The sequence below is a fragment of the Triplophysa dalaica genome, chromosome 22, assembly GCF_015846415.1.
Source record: "Triplophysa dalaica isolate WHDGS20190420 chromosome 22, ASM1584641v1, whole genome shotgun sequence".
Classification (NCBI taxonomy): Eukaryota; Metazoa; Chordata; class Actinopteri; order Cypriniformes; family Nemacheilidae; genus Triplophysa; species Triplophysa dalaica.
In genome coordinates, this window is record NC_079563.1 from 16,981,701 (window position 1) to 16,997,181 (window position 15,481).

General features: G+C 40.9%; 2 protein-coding genes across 5 annotated transcripts; both read left to right on the top strand.

Annotated features, from left to right (window-relative positions):
* The first annotated feature begins 334 nt into the window (after nucleotides 1-334).
* Nucleotides 335-12,369, top strand: sbno1 (strawberry notch homolog 1 (Drosophila)). Of its 4 annotated transcripts, none has more exons than XM_056736526.1 (33): nucleotides 335-874; nucleotides 1,649-1,765; nucleotides 1,885-1,986; nucleotides 2,243-2,579; nucleotides 3,079-3,117; nucleotides 3,273-3,373; nucleotides 4,103-4,199; nucleotides 4,338-4,498; nucleotides 4,639-4,772; nucleotides 4,854-4,944; nucleotides 5,028-5,189; nucleotides 5,777-5,912; nucleotides 6,060-6,165; nucleotides 6,277-6,430; nucleotides 6,637-6,819; nucleotides 6,907-7,004; nucleotides 7,152-7,297; nucleotides 7,537-7,725; nucleotides 7,804-7,980; nucleotides 8,134-8,306; nucleotides 8,385-8,516; nucleotides 8,603-8,738; nucleotides 8,859-8,971; nucleotides 9,053-9,124; nucleotides 9,194-9,293; nucleotides 9,376-9,450; nucleotides 9,530-9,676; nucleotides 9,765-9,859; nucleotides 9,940-10,026; nucleotides 10,100-10,237; nucleotides 10,453-10,529; nucleotides 10,627-10,820; nucleotides 11,115-12,369. In XM_056736526.1, exons 2-33 carry the CDS (start codon nucleotides 1,652-1,654, stop codon nucleotides 11,255-11,257), a joined length of 4,209 nt encoding a protein of 1,402 aa, XP_056592504.1. In that variant the 5' UTR covers nucleotides 335-874; nucleotides 1,649-1,651; the 3' UTR covers nucleotides 11,258-12,369. The 4 variants fall into 4 exon arrangements, with proteins under 4 accessions (XP_056592504.1, XP_056592505.1, XP_056592507.1 ...); XM_056736527.1 differs by having other exon boundaries at nucleotides 335-691; XM_056736528.1 differs by lacking the exon at nucleotides 335-874 and adding an exon at nucleotides 906-1,503.
* Nucleotides 12,370-12,886: 517 nt separating this feature from the next.
* On the top strand, nucleotides 12,887-15,219 carry LOC130411756 (cyclin-dependent kinase 2-associated protein 1). Its single transcript, XM_056736621.1, has 4 exons — nucleotides 12,887-13,187; nucleotides 14,130-14,221; nucleotides 14,314-14,440; nucleotides 14,553-15,219. Exons 1-4 carry the CDS (start codon nucleotides 13,133-13,135, stop codon nucleotides 14,618-14,620), a joined length of 342 nt encoding a protein of 113 aa, XP_056592599.1. The 5' UTR covers nucleotides 12,887-13,132; the 3' UTR covers nucleotides 14,621-15,219.
* Nucleotides 15,220-15,481: the final 262 nt, after the last annotated feature.

A 15,481-nucleotide genomic window follows, 5' to 3' on the forward strand; every position in this document is an offset into this window, starting at 1 on the left:
GTAGGCTCATATAATACATTTTTGTATAGAAAAATATGGCACACGATAAAGCAAAGCTTTAAAAGTTAAGTGTTGTTGGTTGTGGTCATCGGTTCCGGCAGTCACAACCTTCTATACTCTTCGCATCTTCATGACGTGAATGTAGCTAATACTTGCTGAATAAAAACTAGATAAACGAATGATCAGATTCAGTGTGTTCTACATTTTGTTTGTGTGGGTGTCGAGAGAAGCAGAGGTCAAGCTTTGGCCTCCTTCGCGTGAGTTTCTTGACCTTACAAATATGGCTTTCGCAATGTCATTTTTAACGTGTCATTGGAGGAAACCATTTTGCACGGCGTCACTTCCTGAAAATGACGGGCTGGGTCACGTGACATGTCTTCGGCGCTCTCCTTCTCCGACTACTTTTGATTTTAAAATATAAATATACGCCACGGTTAATATGGCCGGGTTTCAAGGCTTCCTGGACGATGGTCGCACGCCGACCCGGCGCCGATGCTCCACGTCTCGCCCGCTTCTCCGCGGCAGAAGAAAACCGAGACGCAAAATCGTCTGTTTTGCAGACTGCAGCGTCACGTGACCCGCACGCGTCTCGGGTAAAGATGGCGCCGAGCGGTTAGAAAACAAGCAGCGTGAGAAGCGGCGACATCCTCCACACCGCCGCGACGGTTGGGATCCAGAAGAACCGAGTGGAGTACGTCCCAGTGTAGCGGACACTAGCTGTCAAACACAAATTCTGCTCTCTGGTCCACCAGGCTCACTACAGTAGCCTGTTTGAGGCCCTTATGAGGAGAATTATTAAGTTTAATTCCGTTTCGCGTGAAAGCTGAGGGCGTCTGGCTCAGCGAGAGTTCACGCGCTTGGCTGCTAACCTGAGGTGAGCCGTTAGCGCACTTTTGACAAAGTCACTGACAGGCGCGATTCGCGTTAGTAAGACGCTTTCTGTTTGACAGCATTTGACGAATACAGTTAAACCGGGTTGTGGTCCATTTGAGCAACGTTTCGACCCGTTTAAAGAGGGAACGGGTCTTTTGGGAAATTAGCTAGCAACCGTCGTTGCCAAGACTGTTGTCACCACATGCAGCATAACACCGCACTGTTTTTGTCAAACGAGACTGTGTTTCGCTGCACTTGTATATAAATGCGTCTTCTCATGTTATTTATTCGGCTATCACTTTGTTGGGAAAAATTCAAAGTGACTAGACATCGGCTCTGCGGATAGCATGTTGACTGCACCGAGTGTCTAATGTTGTGTATCACAGCCATCTGTGTGTATCTCAGTGCAGATTGTTGACGCCGTATAATTTTTGCGTTTTAACGATCGTTTGAGCGTTTTTGTGTGTTTTAAATGGACGTCTGCGCTGAGTGACATTAACGTTTAGCAGCAACGTCATAGCAGGAAGTGTGGATCAGTTTAGGCAAACACGTGCGGAGCTGGATGTTGTGGTGCGCCGTTTGCAGTAGTAGCAAAGTACCTGATGTCTTTCTAGCCTTATTGATTACTGTGTACGTTCCTTAAAACATACAAACATACAGATGTATTTTGAATAGATTGCCGTGTTATGGTACATGTTATCTTTAGGGTCTGCTGCCCATTTGTAAATTGAGATCACTGTATTTTTCATCTGTGGTGTCTTCTGTCTTCTTTTAGACAATGGATCCAGGACAGGATTTGCTTCTGGCTGCTCTTAGTGAAAGTGGAATATGCCCTAATGATCTTTTTGAGGTTGATCCTCAGGACACTTTTCCACCCCCAGCCTCACAACAAGTAAATTACTCAAACATCCCATGTGTTTTTTGATGACGTCATCTGGATTTCTCAGCGTGTTCACAGTGGAATAATTGTAAGTGTTTTGAAACTGAAAGAATATCTGCTTGTCTTTTCAGTCGGTCTCAATAAATGCGCTCGGCATTGGTCTGGGTAATGAATCGTCTGGTATGGTCAGAATCGCGTCTACCGTTCCACCTACACCTACAGTCACAATCAGGGTGAGTCTGCGCATACTTGACTGTCTATTGAAAAAAAACAGCTCATCCAAATGTACAAATTCTCAAATTTTTCATATTTAAAATATGTGTGTTGCTACATATAACATATAATAAGCATATGGAGGCGCTTCTGTTTGCCAACCTGTGTGATTATTTTTGCAATTCTGAGTTTTTCTTGTAATACATTTATATCAAGCAAGGGTAAGTGGAGATTTTATTTCACGTTTTTCTTTGCTGTGTCCTTGCTTCCCTACAGGAGAAGCCTCAGCCATCAACCACTACCTTTGTCTTAAATCAGCTAAATCAGTTGCCATCGCTGGGGACCATCGTAGTCACCAAACCATCAGGTGGTACCACTTCCAGGCAAACCATCACAGTAACCAAGGTGGTCCACACAAGCCCAGCAGCCCAGCGGAGCTTGTCGTCCTCTGCAACCGTTTGCCACGGATTCCCTCCGAACAATGAGCAGATCAGATTGAAGGACCTTCTTAGAAGCAACAGCCTGAAGACGAGCAGCCTTGGAGAGCTCATGAAGTTGAAGCCCCCACCTGACATAGCTCAGCCCGTTGCTACGGCAACAGCCACAGGCACAAGTGAGTGCTGGCAGACGTGTTGGACGTCAGGCTATCGTACATGGTTGTTTTGTTTCTTATGGGTCTGTCGATGCAGCTGTCAGCTTTGTGGCACTCGTCAGATCCGTCACCGAGGGCCAGTTTGTAATCGCCTCCTCCAGCTGTGAAAACAGGAAACACAAGCGTTTGAGAAGGCTCATTGGGCTTTGTTCACTTATTGTTTTATTTATATGTTTTGCTTTCACACAATAATTGGATGAATCATAAGACACCCGTGGGTTACATTTTATCCCCAAATTGTCAAGTGTATCTGTTGTCAAGTGTATCTGTGATTTCTTGATTGTTTATGGTGTTTGGGGTAAAACTTAACCTGGTCGGGTTTGTTAAAACTTGCATGAAAACGAAAACGAATAAGCTTACCAAACGAAGCATTTAAGAGTTGGTTTCTGGGTCAGTGGAGGTTTTTACAGAGCTGTAAATTATGCTGTATTTGTTTTAATGTCAATGCTCTTCCTTTCAGAATTTATTCTGGTCTCCACAAAGATGATGAACAGATCAGGTATGGGTAGGGTTTTAACTGGAGCTCACATGCGCTTGAGTCTGATGTTTTCACAGGTGCTCATGTTTTGGGGACACTGAGGCTCTGCTGTGTGTTTATGTGAACTGAAATGTCTGAGTTTTATTTTCACCGTCTCTCATCTTTGCTTTTTTTAGCGGAATCAAACAATGGTTTGAAGAAAGAAGTGTCTGGTAAGGACGTAGCAAGAATCTGGGTCAATGATGACATGAAAATGCGGAGCTTCTCACCGGTCAATGTAAGTTTATGATCAGTCAAAAAATTGTGGGGTAGGTGTCCGTGAATATTATTCTGTGTTCTGAGATGAATAAGAATGTTAAAACATTGCTTTATTTAAGTGTTAAACCTACCTGACGCTTCTGCTTTGGATTAAAGAGTACATAACTATAATATTAATATAATAATATTCTTACCTTACTACTAGACTGACTTTCAAATGATTCGTTCCACGATTCATCCGTCTAATCTCCTCCTTTCTGCTAGCCTAGTCAGATGTGATTGGTCTGATGGTCTTGTCTGCTGTGATTGGCTTACCGCGAATGAGGCTCACAAGCTACAGTATTTGGAGGAGAAGAGGGAAGTTTTTGAGGACAGTCGTAGTAAAGCGTAGGCGGGTACTATATGTAATGACGTAAATCGGCGGCGGTTCGCAAATCGGACTAGGTACGACTCATTTGCGTCATTCAGAGTCGACTCCCTTTTTTTCAAGCCAGTAACTTTGTTATTCATTCACCTTCGGATTTACAACTTGGCAGACTGCTTATTTTCATAAGCGACAACGTTACAAACTGCATGACATGTCATTGTCATGAACTCATGTTATGTACTCTTTAAATCACCTGAGACGACGTAATGGTCTGCTTCTCTGTCCAATGGCAGCCAAAGGGAGTGTCAGAAAACGCACTTTATCGTGTAATTGGGATACTATCACTCAGAAGTTACTTTAATTGTTGGTGTTTGATTTAAGAAACTACCCGGAATGAAGGAAGAAGATGAACCAGAAGAAGAGGAAGAAGAGGAGTTGGGTCATGCAGAGACATACGCTGAATACATGCCAATGAAATGTATGTATTGTCATAAAACAATATCTTAGGAAGTAGATTGTTGAAAAGTTGTTTCAATTTGTTTGGGAGTGTTTACTCTGTGACTGTTAGGTTTTACCTTGAGCTTATTCCTGGAAAACTTGTTAATGTCGTTCTCAGTGAGGATTGGCCTACGTCACCCTGATTCTGTCGTGGAGACCAGCTCGCTCTCCAGCGTCAACCCACCAGATGTTTGGTACAGACTTTCAATACCAGAGGAGACCATCGACAGAGGCTGGATATCTGCCCTTCAGCTCGAAGCCATCACATACGCTGCCCAGGTTTGTTTCAAAACAACCTTTCAAGTGCATTAAAATGAATTACTTTGTATATACTTATTCATTGCTGTTGTACATCGAATACTTATGTCAAATATATTATGTTAACAATTCTGTAATTTCTGTTCTGTTTTTCAATACAGCAACACGAGACATTCCTACCGAATGGAGACAGAGCATCTTATTTGATAGGAGATGGAGCTGGTGTTGGAAAGGGAAGAACCATTGCTGGCATCATATACGAGAATTATCTTCTTGGCAGGAAAAGATCTCTCTGGTAATTTTAAATCTTTCGTGCTGAATTTGGGTGTCATTTATACAATTTTATATATACATTCATCCCTCTTGGTGTCTGCAGGTTTAGCGTGTCAAATGACTTGAAATATGATGCAGAGAGAGATTTGAGAGACATTGGCGCAAAGAGCATTCAAGTCCATTCACTGAACAAGGTACTACACTTGCATCTTATCTGAAAATGAATTTTTGATTGTTTCAAGTAGCAAATTCATTAATTTCTTCCTTTTTCTTTTAGTTTAAATATGGAAAGATCTCCTCAAAACACAATGGCAGTGTGAAAAAAGGTGTTATCTTTGCCACATACTCGTCTCTGATTGGTGAGAGTCAGTCTGGAGGAAAATATAAGACAAGATTTAAGCAGCTACTACACTGGTGTGGAGATGACTTTGATGGGGTTGTATCCTTTCACTGCAAGACACCTGATGATTGCAATGATCATATAATTCATTCGATCTTACATTGAGTGCGTTAACATGCACAGTCTTACTCTGATTATGCTTCATAAGCTGATAACAAGAAAGATCATGTAATATTATGATATGTTTGTAAGCGCATGAAAACTGATAAACTGATCTTTTATAGACATCCCAAAAAAGCATGTCACATATTTCACAATCCATCTTTATTTTGTGTCTTGATTTACAGCTGACGCTTGATTTCAGTAGTTTATATAGAAATATTTATGAGTCTCTATTTTGTAGCATATTGATAAATACAAATAGTAACGGCTGTAGTTGTTCTATATAGGTAAATTGTGTCTAACTAACTTTTTGTTGTGCTTTATTCTTACATTGTTTAGCTGCGATGAGTGTTGAGTAGAAAGAACTCTAAAGAGTAGTTCAGAGAAAATATGTTATTTTCATATAAATCAAATTAAACGGCTGATATATCTGGTTTGGTGATAAAGCTGAGTGGTAGAGAAACGTTCTTTCTGGAAGCTCTGCTGTAACTATGGTGACTGATTTCCTTGACCGAGTGATTCAGATCGTCTTTGATGAATGTCACAAAGCCAAAAATGTTTGCCCTATTGGGTCATCCAAGCCTACAAAGACGGGCCTGGCGGTTCTTGAGCTACAGAACAAGCTTCCAAAAGCTCGGGTTGTTTACGCTAGTGCTACAGGTACATTTCATGTTACATTGATATTTGCTGCAAGTTGACTAATCCTGCCATATCTGAAGGAAACTGTGTCAAGATGGGCGCAGATCTGTTTCTTTCATCTTTGAGTTTCTTTTATTTTTTTATAAACCTTGCCTGAATCTTGTGTAGGAGCATCTGAACCTCGCAACATGGCCTACATGAATCGCCTCGGGATCTGGGGCGAAGGAACTCCGTTTAAAGAATTCACAAATTTCATCCAAGCTGTTGAGAGAAGGTGAGTTTATGAAGTCTATTGTGCATTTGAATGTCCTTGACCTTGCTTTTTAATAACAGCATGCATCCTTTGAATAGTGTATGTAACCTTGTTTGGATTGGTTTTTTTTAGAGGTGTTGGTGCCATGGAGATTGTTGCCATGGATATGAAGCTGAGAGGAATGTACATCGCTCGACAGCTGAGCTTCACAGGCGTGACGTTTAAAATTGAAGAAGTTCCTTTGACTCCCAGCTACATCAAAATGTACAACAAATCAGTGCGCTTGGTACGTAATATATCAACTCTGTGTGCCTTTCAAAGGTGACCAAACACGCTTATTTATAAAACAATGTCATCTCAGAGGGTAAATCAAGAAGACCTCAATGAGTCATTGAGAGATTATTATCAACACTACCTGGTGTCTAAAGAAATTATTCCGTTTGTAACAAAGTACAACAAATAATGCTGATCCTATGCCCTGTAATCTTGCAGTGGGTGAGTGCCAGGGAGAAGTTTCAGCAAGCTGCTAACCTGATGGATGCAGAACAACGGATGAAGAAGTCCATGTGGGGTCAGTTCTGGTCGGCTCACCAGAGGTTCTTCAAGTACCTGTGTATTGCCTCTAAGGTTCGGAGAGTGGTGCAATTGGCCCGGGAGGAGGTTAAGAACGGAAAGGTTAGACTAAATGTTTCTTGACCGTAAAGCCTTTGGAGAGAGACAAAAGCAGTGATTGGTTGGGATGACATATGACCTTTTCTGTAGTGTGTGGTGATTGGTCTTCAGTCAACCGGAGAGGCTCGAACCCTCGAAGCATTAGAGGAGGGCGGAGGCGAGCTTAATGACTTTGTCTCTACAGCAAAGTAAGTTCTGTTTAATTTCCTGTTCAGAGTTTCAGTTGTAGTGGGTTCCAAAAGTAATCACATTTTAAAACCTCCATGTTAATACTCAGAACACAGAAGTCTGAGCTGATCTGGTTCGTGTGTGTGTTGTGTGATGTGACGTTACAGAGGCGTGTTGCAGTCCCTGGTAGAGAAACATTTCCCTGCTCCAGATAGACAGAAGCTCTTCAGTTTGTTGGGCATCGACCTGTCTGCCAAGAAAACGCCTTCACCTTTAGAAACCATCACTGAGCAGAAAGGGAAAAAGCGCAAAGGTATTATAACAATGACATGCTATATTATGAATGTACTCATGGCTAAAGGGTTGCTGCTAAAAGTGTACAGAATGTGTAATCGCTTCCTTATATTTAGAAATGGATTCAATGTTTGAAAATTTTGAGGAAGCAAAACCAAAACTGTGTGCTTTTGCTGGGTTGCTCAAATTGAAAATGAACGTGATGATGAACGAGTTCTGGTTTGACCGCTGGATATTTGTTTGTGTGTGTGTTCACAGGTACAGAAACAAAGAAGGAAGTGAAGAAAGCCCGTAAATCCGGAGGTCTGTCTGGAACCAGCTCAGATGAGAGCAACTCTGATGTTTCAGATGGTGACAGTAACGACAGCTTTAAATCCGTCAGCTCGGGAGAGGATGAAGACGACTTCAACCCATTTAAGGACGATTCCAGCGAGGATGATGAAGATGGTGAGAATTTATTGACACTCTTTTGCATATTGTTCATAATAAGAGGAAATATTCAAAATATTATCATGTGCTTGACAGATCCTTGGCTCATCAGAAAAGACACAAAAAAGAACAAAGAGAAGAGAAACAAGAAGAAGAAAAAGAGCATCGATCCAGACTCCATCCAGAGTGCCTTGTTAGCATCCGGGCTGGGAACCACCAGGCCCACCTTTACAGCACCTGCTGTGAAACCTTCAAATAACACAGTTCCTGTCGGTAAGTCATCTACAGAACTGTCACAGATGTTTGCATTTTTTCTTCTAGGAGAATTGGCAACTTCAGAGATACAGTACGAGTAGTTTCTATGAGCTGTTATCACAGTAGTTTGAAGGTCAGATGATGTAAGTTGCATTTTCAAATCTGCCACAGCCAAGAACGAGCCAGAGGAAAGCAGTTGTGTGACCAGTCAAGATGCTGTCGAGGACGCTCAGAGGATGAAGAGAGATCTGCTGGAACAACTGGAGAAGCTGGCAGAGCACCTGCCACCAAACACTCTGGATGAACTTATCGATGAGCTCGGAGGCCCTGATAATGTTGCAGAGGTACAGATTAATGTTCGCGCTTCATTTAATAAAAGGATTCTGGGAAACATTTAAAAACGTTTGTCTTGTGAAACGCAGATGACCGGACGTAAAGGGAGGGTCGTCAGCAACGACGATGGCAGCATTTCCTACGAATCGCGATCCGAGCTCGATGTTCCCGTTGAAATCCTGAACCTCACAGAGAAGCAGAGGTTTATGGATGGAGAAAAGGTTTGCTGCTGTTGTTTTACACACATCTGTTTAACGTTTAAATGTCACGAATGGTATCTAAACTATTTTACGTTTGCATTTGGTAGAACATTGCGATCATCTCCGAGGCTGCCAGCTCGGGTATTTCACTTCAAGCCGACCGCAGAGTGAAGAATCAGAGGAGGAGGGTGCACATGACCCTGGAGCTGCCGTGGAGTGCTGACAGAGCCATTCAGCAGTTTGGTGAGTTCACATAAATAAAGGGGCCATTGACATTCTGGTGTGTGTATATCAGATTGAACAAAAATGGATTTAAAGGTTCAAGTTTTCAGTTGAGTGACTCTTTGGACACTGTGCAAACAGGTCGAACGCACAGATCAAACCAGGTCACAGCCCCCGAGTATGTGTTCCTCATCTCTGAACTGGCCGGAGAACAGAGATTCGCTTCCATTGTTGCCAAACGATTGGAGAGCCTGGTGAGTCACTTGAGCGTGATGTTTATTTCTACAGCGAAGCTTCCGAATTTTATAGCATCATTGTGTGTCTGTCTCAAACAGGGTGCTCTTACTCATGGTGACAGAAGAGCCACTGAGACTAGAGATCTCAGCCGGTTTAACTTTGATAACAAGGTAAGGTCTTGTTAACAGCAAGAAGTTTGTTCGTATGGAGTTGTTAGATGACATTTTTCTCTTTTACAGTATGGCAGAAATGCTCTTGAAATAGTCATGAAGTCTATCGTCAATTTGGATTCACCTTTAGTTTCTCCACCTGCTGACTTTGATGGGGATTTTTTTAAAGGTACAGTCACAATTATAGAATTGCAAAGTCGCCAGATTTAACAAGCAGGGATCTTTTAACGCTGCGGTTTTATTTATTTTAGAAATACGGAATGGTTTAATTGGTGTAGGACTGATTAATGTGGAGGATAGATGTGGTGTTCTCTCACTGGACAAAGGTGAGCTTTTCAAAGTCCTTTGAGATGTTGCCATCACAATCAGTCTTTTATGTCCTGTAATTTTACTTTCTCTTTCAAGATTACAACAACATTGGAAAGTTCTTGAACAGAATTCTTGGTATGGAGGTTCAGCAGCAGAATGCCCTCTTTCAGTATTTCTCAGATACTCTCAGTGCTGTTATACAGAACGCTAAAAAAAGCGGCAGATATGACATGGGCATTTTAGGTAAACGGATGCTTAACACCATTGAAAAGATTTCATACTAGCTATACTTGGCATTTCTGGCAGTTTTTAATGTTTGGTTTTATTGCAGATTTGGGCTCTGGAGATGAGAAAGTAAAGAAAGTTGAAGTGAAAAAATTCCTGACCCCAGGATATTCCACCTCAGGACACGTGGAGCTCTATACAGTATGTACTGATTTGATGTTTGATACTAATGTCTTGGTCTTAATAGTTGTTTGGTATAAAGTTTTATTCTGTGTGTTCAGGTGAGTGTGGAGCGGGGAATGTCATGGGAGGACGCCACCCACGTCTGGGCTGATCAGAATGGACCAGATGATGGCTTCTATGTACAGGTGAGGTCTCAACCTTAGACTCATGATCGAGTTTGCAATCTATTGAAACTCAAGTTCGTCTGGTTTCCTCAAGGTGCGGAATAACAAGAAAATTGCCATCCTGGTGAAGGAGGTCGACTCCAGAAAGAGATTCTTCATGGTGCACAGGCCAAATACAGGAAAACAAGTTAAACTGGAGACCTACGTAGACCTTAAGAAGAGAAGTAAAAAGGTATTTTAGTTTGTTGCGTGTTGTGTTGTATGTAATGACACGACAGTTTATAGTCAAATATGCTTTTCACACTAGCTCTCAATGACTGGTGAATGAAATCTAGTAGTAATTGAATACATTTTGTGCATCATTTATTTTGTGCACATACACAGGAAACACTTAGCTGATTGTGTATTTGGGTTGGGTTGTGTTCTAATAACTTCATCTCTGATCAGGTTCTGTCTGATGATGCCAAGCAGCACTGGATCGATCAGTACAATTCCTCAGCTGATGTCTGCTCGCATGCGTATTGGTACATACTTTTCTTTGAAACCTAAACACATTTTTGAATTGTGCATGTCAGAAACTGCATTTTGATTGATCGAGTGATGTGGCGTTCTTTGGAACAGGCGAGGGAACTGTAAGAAGGCCTCTGTGGGGTTGCAGTGTGAGATCGGGCTGCGCTGCAGGACGTACTTCGTCCTCTGTGGTTCTGTCCTCAGCGTGTGGACCAAAGTGGAGGGTGTACTTGCCTCGGTCAGCGGAACCAACGTGAAAATGCAGATCGTGCGCTTGAGAACGGAGGACGGGCAGAGAATTGTGGGTAAGTTGACAAACAGCATTCGGTTTGTTATTGGCTTTGTATAACCAAAACAACACATCTCAAAACCTCATTATAAATCTAACTCAATACAGGTTTAAGAGTTGTTCTTTTCACGTCCTTGTCACACAAATGCTTATTAAAAATTTGCGGTTTGACTGACCAGGAAAAAAGCATTTAGCAACCAGAACCACTGGAAATATTATATAACAGATCTTTCTTAAACATGACAAACCAGTGTTTAAATCCTCATACCTAATTTAGATTTCATGAAGATGTTCTGTATTGTTTGCTCAGGTCTGATCATTCCAGCCAACTGTGTCTCTCCGCTCATAAACATCTTGTCATCGTCGGATCAGTCGCAACAGTTGGCGGTACAGCAGCAACAGATGTGGCAGCAGCTTCATCCTCAGAGCATCAGCCATGGCATCAACACGTAGCGTGACCACCTCGCCCGTTACAGTGGGCCGGCCGGCCACCCTTCCTCACCCCGCCCCGCAGGGAAGGCCTTGAGGAAGCCGGTGCTCGTCCTATTTAGTATTTCAGGGTTCGTGTCCAAAGAGGACTCATGCCGAAGGAGCTTGCTGGACTAGCGAATCGGAACTCTGCGTGCCGGAGCCGTTGAGCGCGAGGAGACCGCACTGAAGGGGTTCGTAAGACAAACGTGAAGACGTTCCATCAGGCGGTGTCTATTTAACAACCTCCGGGTGCATCATCATCGCCCGTGCTATCTACCGAGGACGTACTTGGGGTCTTTATTTCGCAAGAGGGCTGTAAATTCACTTACACAATGTACACAGGACAGAGCTCAGGGTTTTACTCACAATCAAAAGTTTCCTTCCACTTTCAGCTCCAAGGATCTGACGCACATTAAACCTCCATCTCTCTTTAGCCTTCTAATCCAGCATGTCTTGGGCATGGCAGCGCTCGCTTACCACTTCATACAACACCTTGTTTGAAACTAAGGTGAAAGTGGTGTATTCTCAGCCCTTATGACTGTATTTAGGAGCAGAGGCGTTGCATGGTTTGAAAAACCTTTTCGATTTTGTTTAGTTGTGGAAAGAGACATGCATATGGGGTCGATTGTTTTTGCTTCTTTCAGTTTTGAGTTTAATCTGGACATAAGGGTGTTGCGTAACATTTTTGAAGTTGTAACATGCTGTGTTCTCTACAGATGGCTGCATCTATCAGCTTTCGCTCAACAATTTTGGTTGAGGCATTTTCTATTTCTTGGTTTTAATCATTTACAGTCACTTCAAACATTTGTGGAGGAGGACATCTGAACACTTCTTTCTCCAAACTCTCATGATTGCTGTAAATGTCGGGAGTTTGACACACGCTTGGTCTCTCTGGTATATCTCAGTGTACAGTTGCATATCTGTCTAATGTTTTGCTGAACTATAGGTGTCGCAGCACTCTCGAGACAATGTCATTTTCATCCTTGCACGAGTTGCACTACTGATGATTCTGTTGTATAAAGAGTCTATGAAAAATTGAACTGACTGCAAGTTCTCTACCTCTTGCAGATGACCAATAAATCTTGTGATTTACATCAGTTTTTAAGTGTCTTCATTTCCATACAACTTTCGAGGTCTTTGGGAAGTTTGAAATTAAAATGATTTCGATCAGGTTTGGGACCGCAACCTTCCAATTGTTCGTTCAGCATATTTTTATTTTTGTGGTACTTTTACCTGTAATTTGCAGCTCAAAAAAAGTGTTGCACGTGTTATACATGAAATGTGTGTGTTATGTTGAAAGTGGGAAAGTTGGTAAATCCGCTGGGAACTTAATTTTGTAATTAAAATAACAAAAGACACAAGACAAACAAATTAAGTATTTAACATAAAAATGAATTTTTATTGTAAATACATAACATGAAAAGCTTTATCCACAAAAAATATAATCCACCATTAAGTGAAAGTCCTCAAAAAACATATATTAAATATTTAAATAATCCTAGAAGTTTTTTTACAGGCAAAAATCCAAAAAAATCATTCATAAATGCTTTTTTATTAAAGGAATTCTGAAAGTTGTTGCACATCACTTGTCATTTTTCTGATGACATGCGATGCCAAAGATGGTATTTAGATCATTTTTATTTGTTTGTTGTGATGACGGACAGCACTTGTTTATTTTATAAATGATGATTTGTGTTTCTTGTGATGGTAATGATGGACAGCATTGTGGGTGTCGTGAGGAGTGACGCGGCCATGTTTGCCGGTGCCGCTCCGCTGTAAACAAAAAGTGTCTGGCAGACGGACGCTCCGCTCATTTTAGGGACAATTTTATTTCTCTTATTTATTATCTCTTCAGGTATGTCTTACAAACCCAATCCCCATCAACACCTTCCGGGAACTTCAGGGAACCAAGGTATGGCGAAAAAGCGCGGAAAGTGTCGTTCTGGAGTGAATTTAATCGAGTGTAAAAGCTGGCGTGAGAGAGAATACCTGGGGAACAGTCGTGTGTAGTTTTTGTCCGGTCTGATCGCTATAGGGTCAGATCCTTCACATCCGCCATTATTACTAGTGAAAAAAACGCGTTCCTCGAAATCGGCCGGGTTAAATAACGCCTTACGGTTGATGTTCGGGTCCATCCCGAAGGGTCCGCGTCGCGCCTTGGCCGGATGGTGTTGTGTGTAGGCCTCTGGATTGTGATAAAAATGAATCCTTTTAGTGGCTAAGATCAAGCCCGTGCCGTTCCCTCCATGATTGTCTCTCGGGTTGTTGATTGATCGGATTCAGACGTGCTGTGTTTTGTTGCTCTTTGGGGACACCTGGCGGCGGACGGTGGTGTTGCGCCATTCATTGTTCATTTAATGCAGACGCTTTTACACACGGTGCACTTATTCAGGTTTTGTTTCGAATTAGCATTTATATTATTTCATTTCGGTTTCGATTTTATGTTTATTTTGGTTTACGTTTGATTTAGTTTACGTAATGATGTGCTTTTGTCATTATTTATATTGCTATTTAGGTTTAATTCTATATTAGTATTTAGTCATTTCCAGTTAATACTTTCTCAGAAATTGTTAATCTTTTATAATGATTCGCCTAAACTCATTTTAGTGTATTGCTCAAATGCTCATACACAATATGCCATTTGATGTATGAGCTCAAAGTTCGATTTCGACATAAATATGGTATGCGAATATGAAAAGCCTATATCAACAGGACATTTTTACAATTGTATGCTTATTATACATATTAAAATAAAAGCCGATAAGAATGATGTGGTTGTCTAGATATATGGTTTGATATATATTTGTATAAGCAATGTTGTTTCGTGTGTTTTAATGTGTTTCGCTCTTAACAGGAAGCATTCCCTCTCCATCTTCTATGGCAACAATACAGTCATACAAACCAATTCTAAATGACTTTGGACCACCATCACTGGGGTTCCCACAGGTGATTTTTAAACACTGAAATCTTAAATGTCAAAATGTGCATCACATCAATGGATTGAAATATTGATTTTCCTTTCGATAAATAATGTCCAGGGACCTAATGGTAGCCAAGTACCCCAGAGTAAATATGCTGAACTTCTTGCCATTATCGAAGAACTTGGGAAGGAGATCAGACCGACATATGCAGGGAGCAAAAGTGCAATGGAACGACTTAAAAGAGGTTTGTGTTCATTGTTAAAAGAGTTCTTTGTCTGGTTATGAATATTACTGTTTTCTTAAATGTTTAATTTTGTGTGCCGCTTACTGATATTTGATTTTATTCTGCGTTGAAGGTATCATTCACGCGAGAGGGCTGGTTCGAGAGTGTCTGGCAGAAACAGAACGTAATGCGAGATCCTAGCCCTGAAGTCATGTTTCTATACTAACGGCAAAAAGAACTGTGTCTTCTGAAACCCTTTCACAGGGGAATCATGCATGCCTTTCCTTCGAGGGGATTAAACAATCAATGCAGCGTTTATGTTATGAGTTGCATATTTAATTTGTGGTTTGTAGGGAAAGGGTTCATAAAATATACCTTCTGATTTATAAATGCTGACATCTGGAACAGGTGCCATTTGAGTTTTTTATACATTTTACTAGCTTTTAACTTTATTCTTGTTTGTTTTTGACCATATGGTATCTTTAAGAATAAAAAAGCAAAAATGCATGCAACTAGATTCAAGGTCTTAAATTAGAAACTTGCATGGCTTTTACAGGTTTAGACTAGATTTAGAAATAGGTCTCGGGAGATATTTCCTCATTGACCACAACAATGGATAGGTGAGTTTTCTTTTAATTTGGGAGATACTGAAAAGTATTATTATAGTGTTGCCATTACGTTCGTCTTTATTTCTATTTATTACCTTGTGTAATAAAATGTATTTTCATGTAAAGACAAAAAGGTCACTCTTTTAAATTTTGTATATCTGTCAATAAATATGACATTCATTGTGTATTAAATATTTGCCATTGTTGTATTTGCAAAAGACTATACAATATTGTGCAATATTCATAAATATAAGTTACTATGATCATGATCTTTTCACGAGAACACAACAGTCACTTGCGTTTTATATATTAAATAAATTTGAACTATAAATATGGGATCACGTTCAAATTAGAAAGCTTTGAGAATATTTTCAGTATTTTTTCAGCAGCGTTGACCACTAAAATATTTTATTATAATAATAAATTATTAAAAATAACGCATTAATGTATTTTT

Coding starts and splice junctions, on each gene's coding strand:
- sbno1 (XM_056736526.1), top strand. CDS start 1,652: ATGGATCCAGGACAGGATTTGCTTCTGGCTGCTCTTAGTGAAAGTGGA. Junction 4,200..4,337: donor TGAATACATGCCAATGAAAT/GTATGTATTGTC, acceptor TGTCGTTCTCAG/TGAGGATTGGCCTACGTCAC. Junction 6,431..6,636: donor ACAACAAATCAGTGCGCTTG/GTACGTAATATA, acceptor GTAATCTTGCAG/TGGGTGAGTGCCAGGGAGAA.
- LOC130411756 (XM_056736621.1), top strand. CDS start 13,133: ATGTCTTACAAACCCAATCCCCATCAACACCTTCCGGGAACTTCAGGG. Junction 14,222..14,313: donor CATCACTGGGGTTCCCACAG/GTGATTTTTAAA, acceptor AATAATGTCCAG/GGACCTAATGGTAGCCAAGT. Junction 14,441..14,552: donor AATGGAACGACTTAAAAGAG/GTTTGTGTTCAT, acceptor TCTGCGTTGAAG/GTATCATTCACGCGAGAGGG.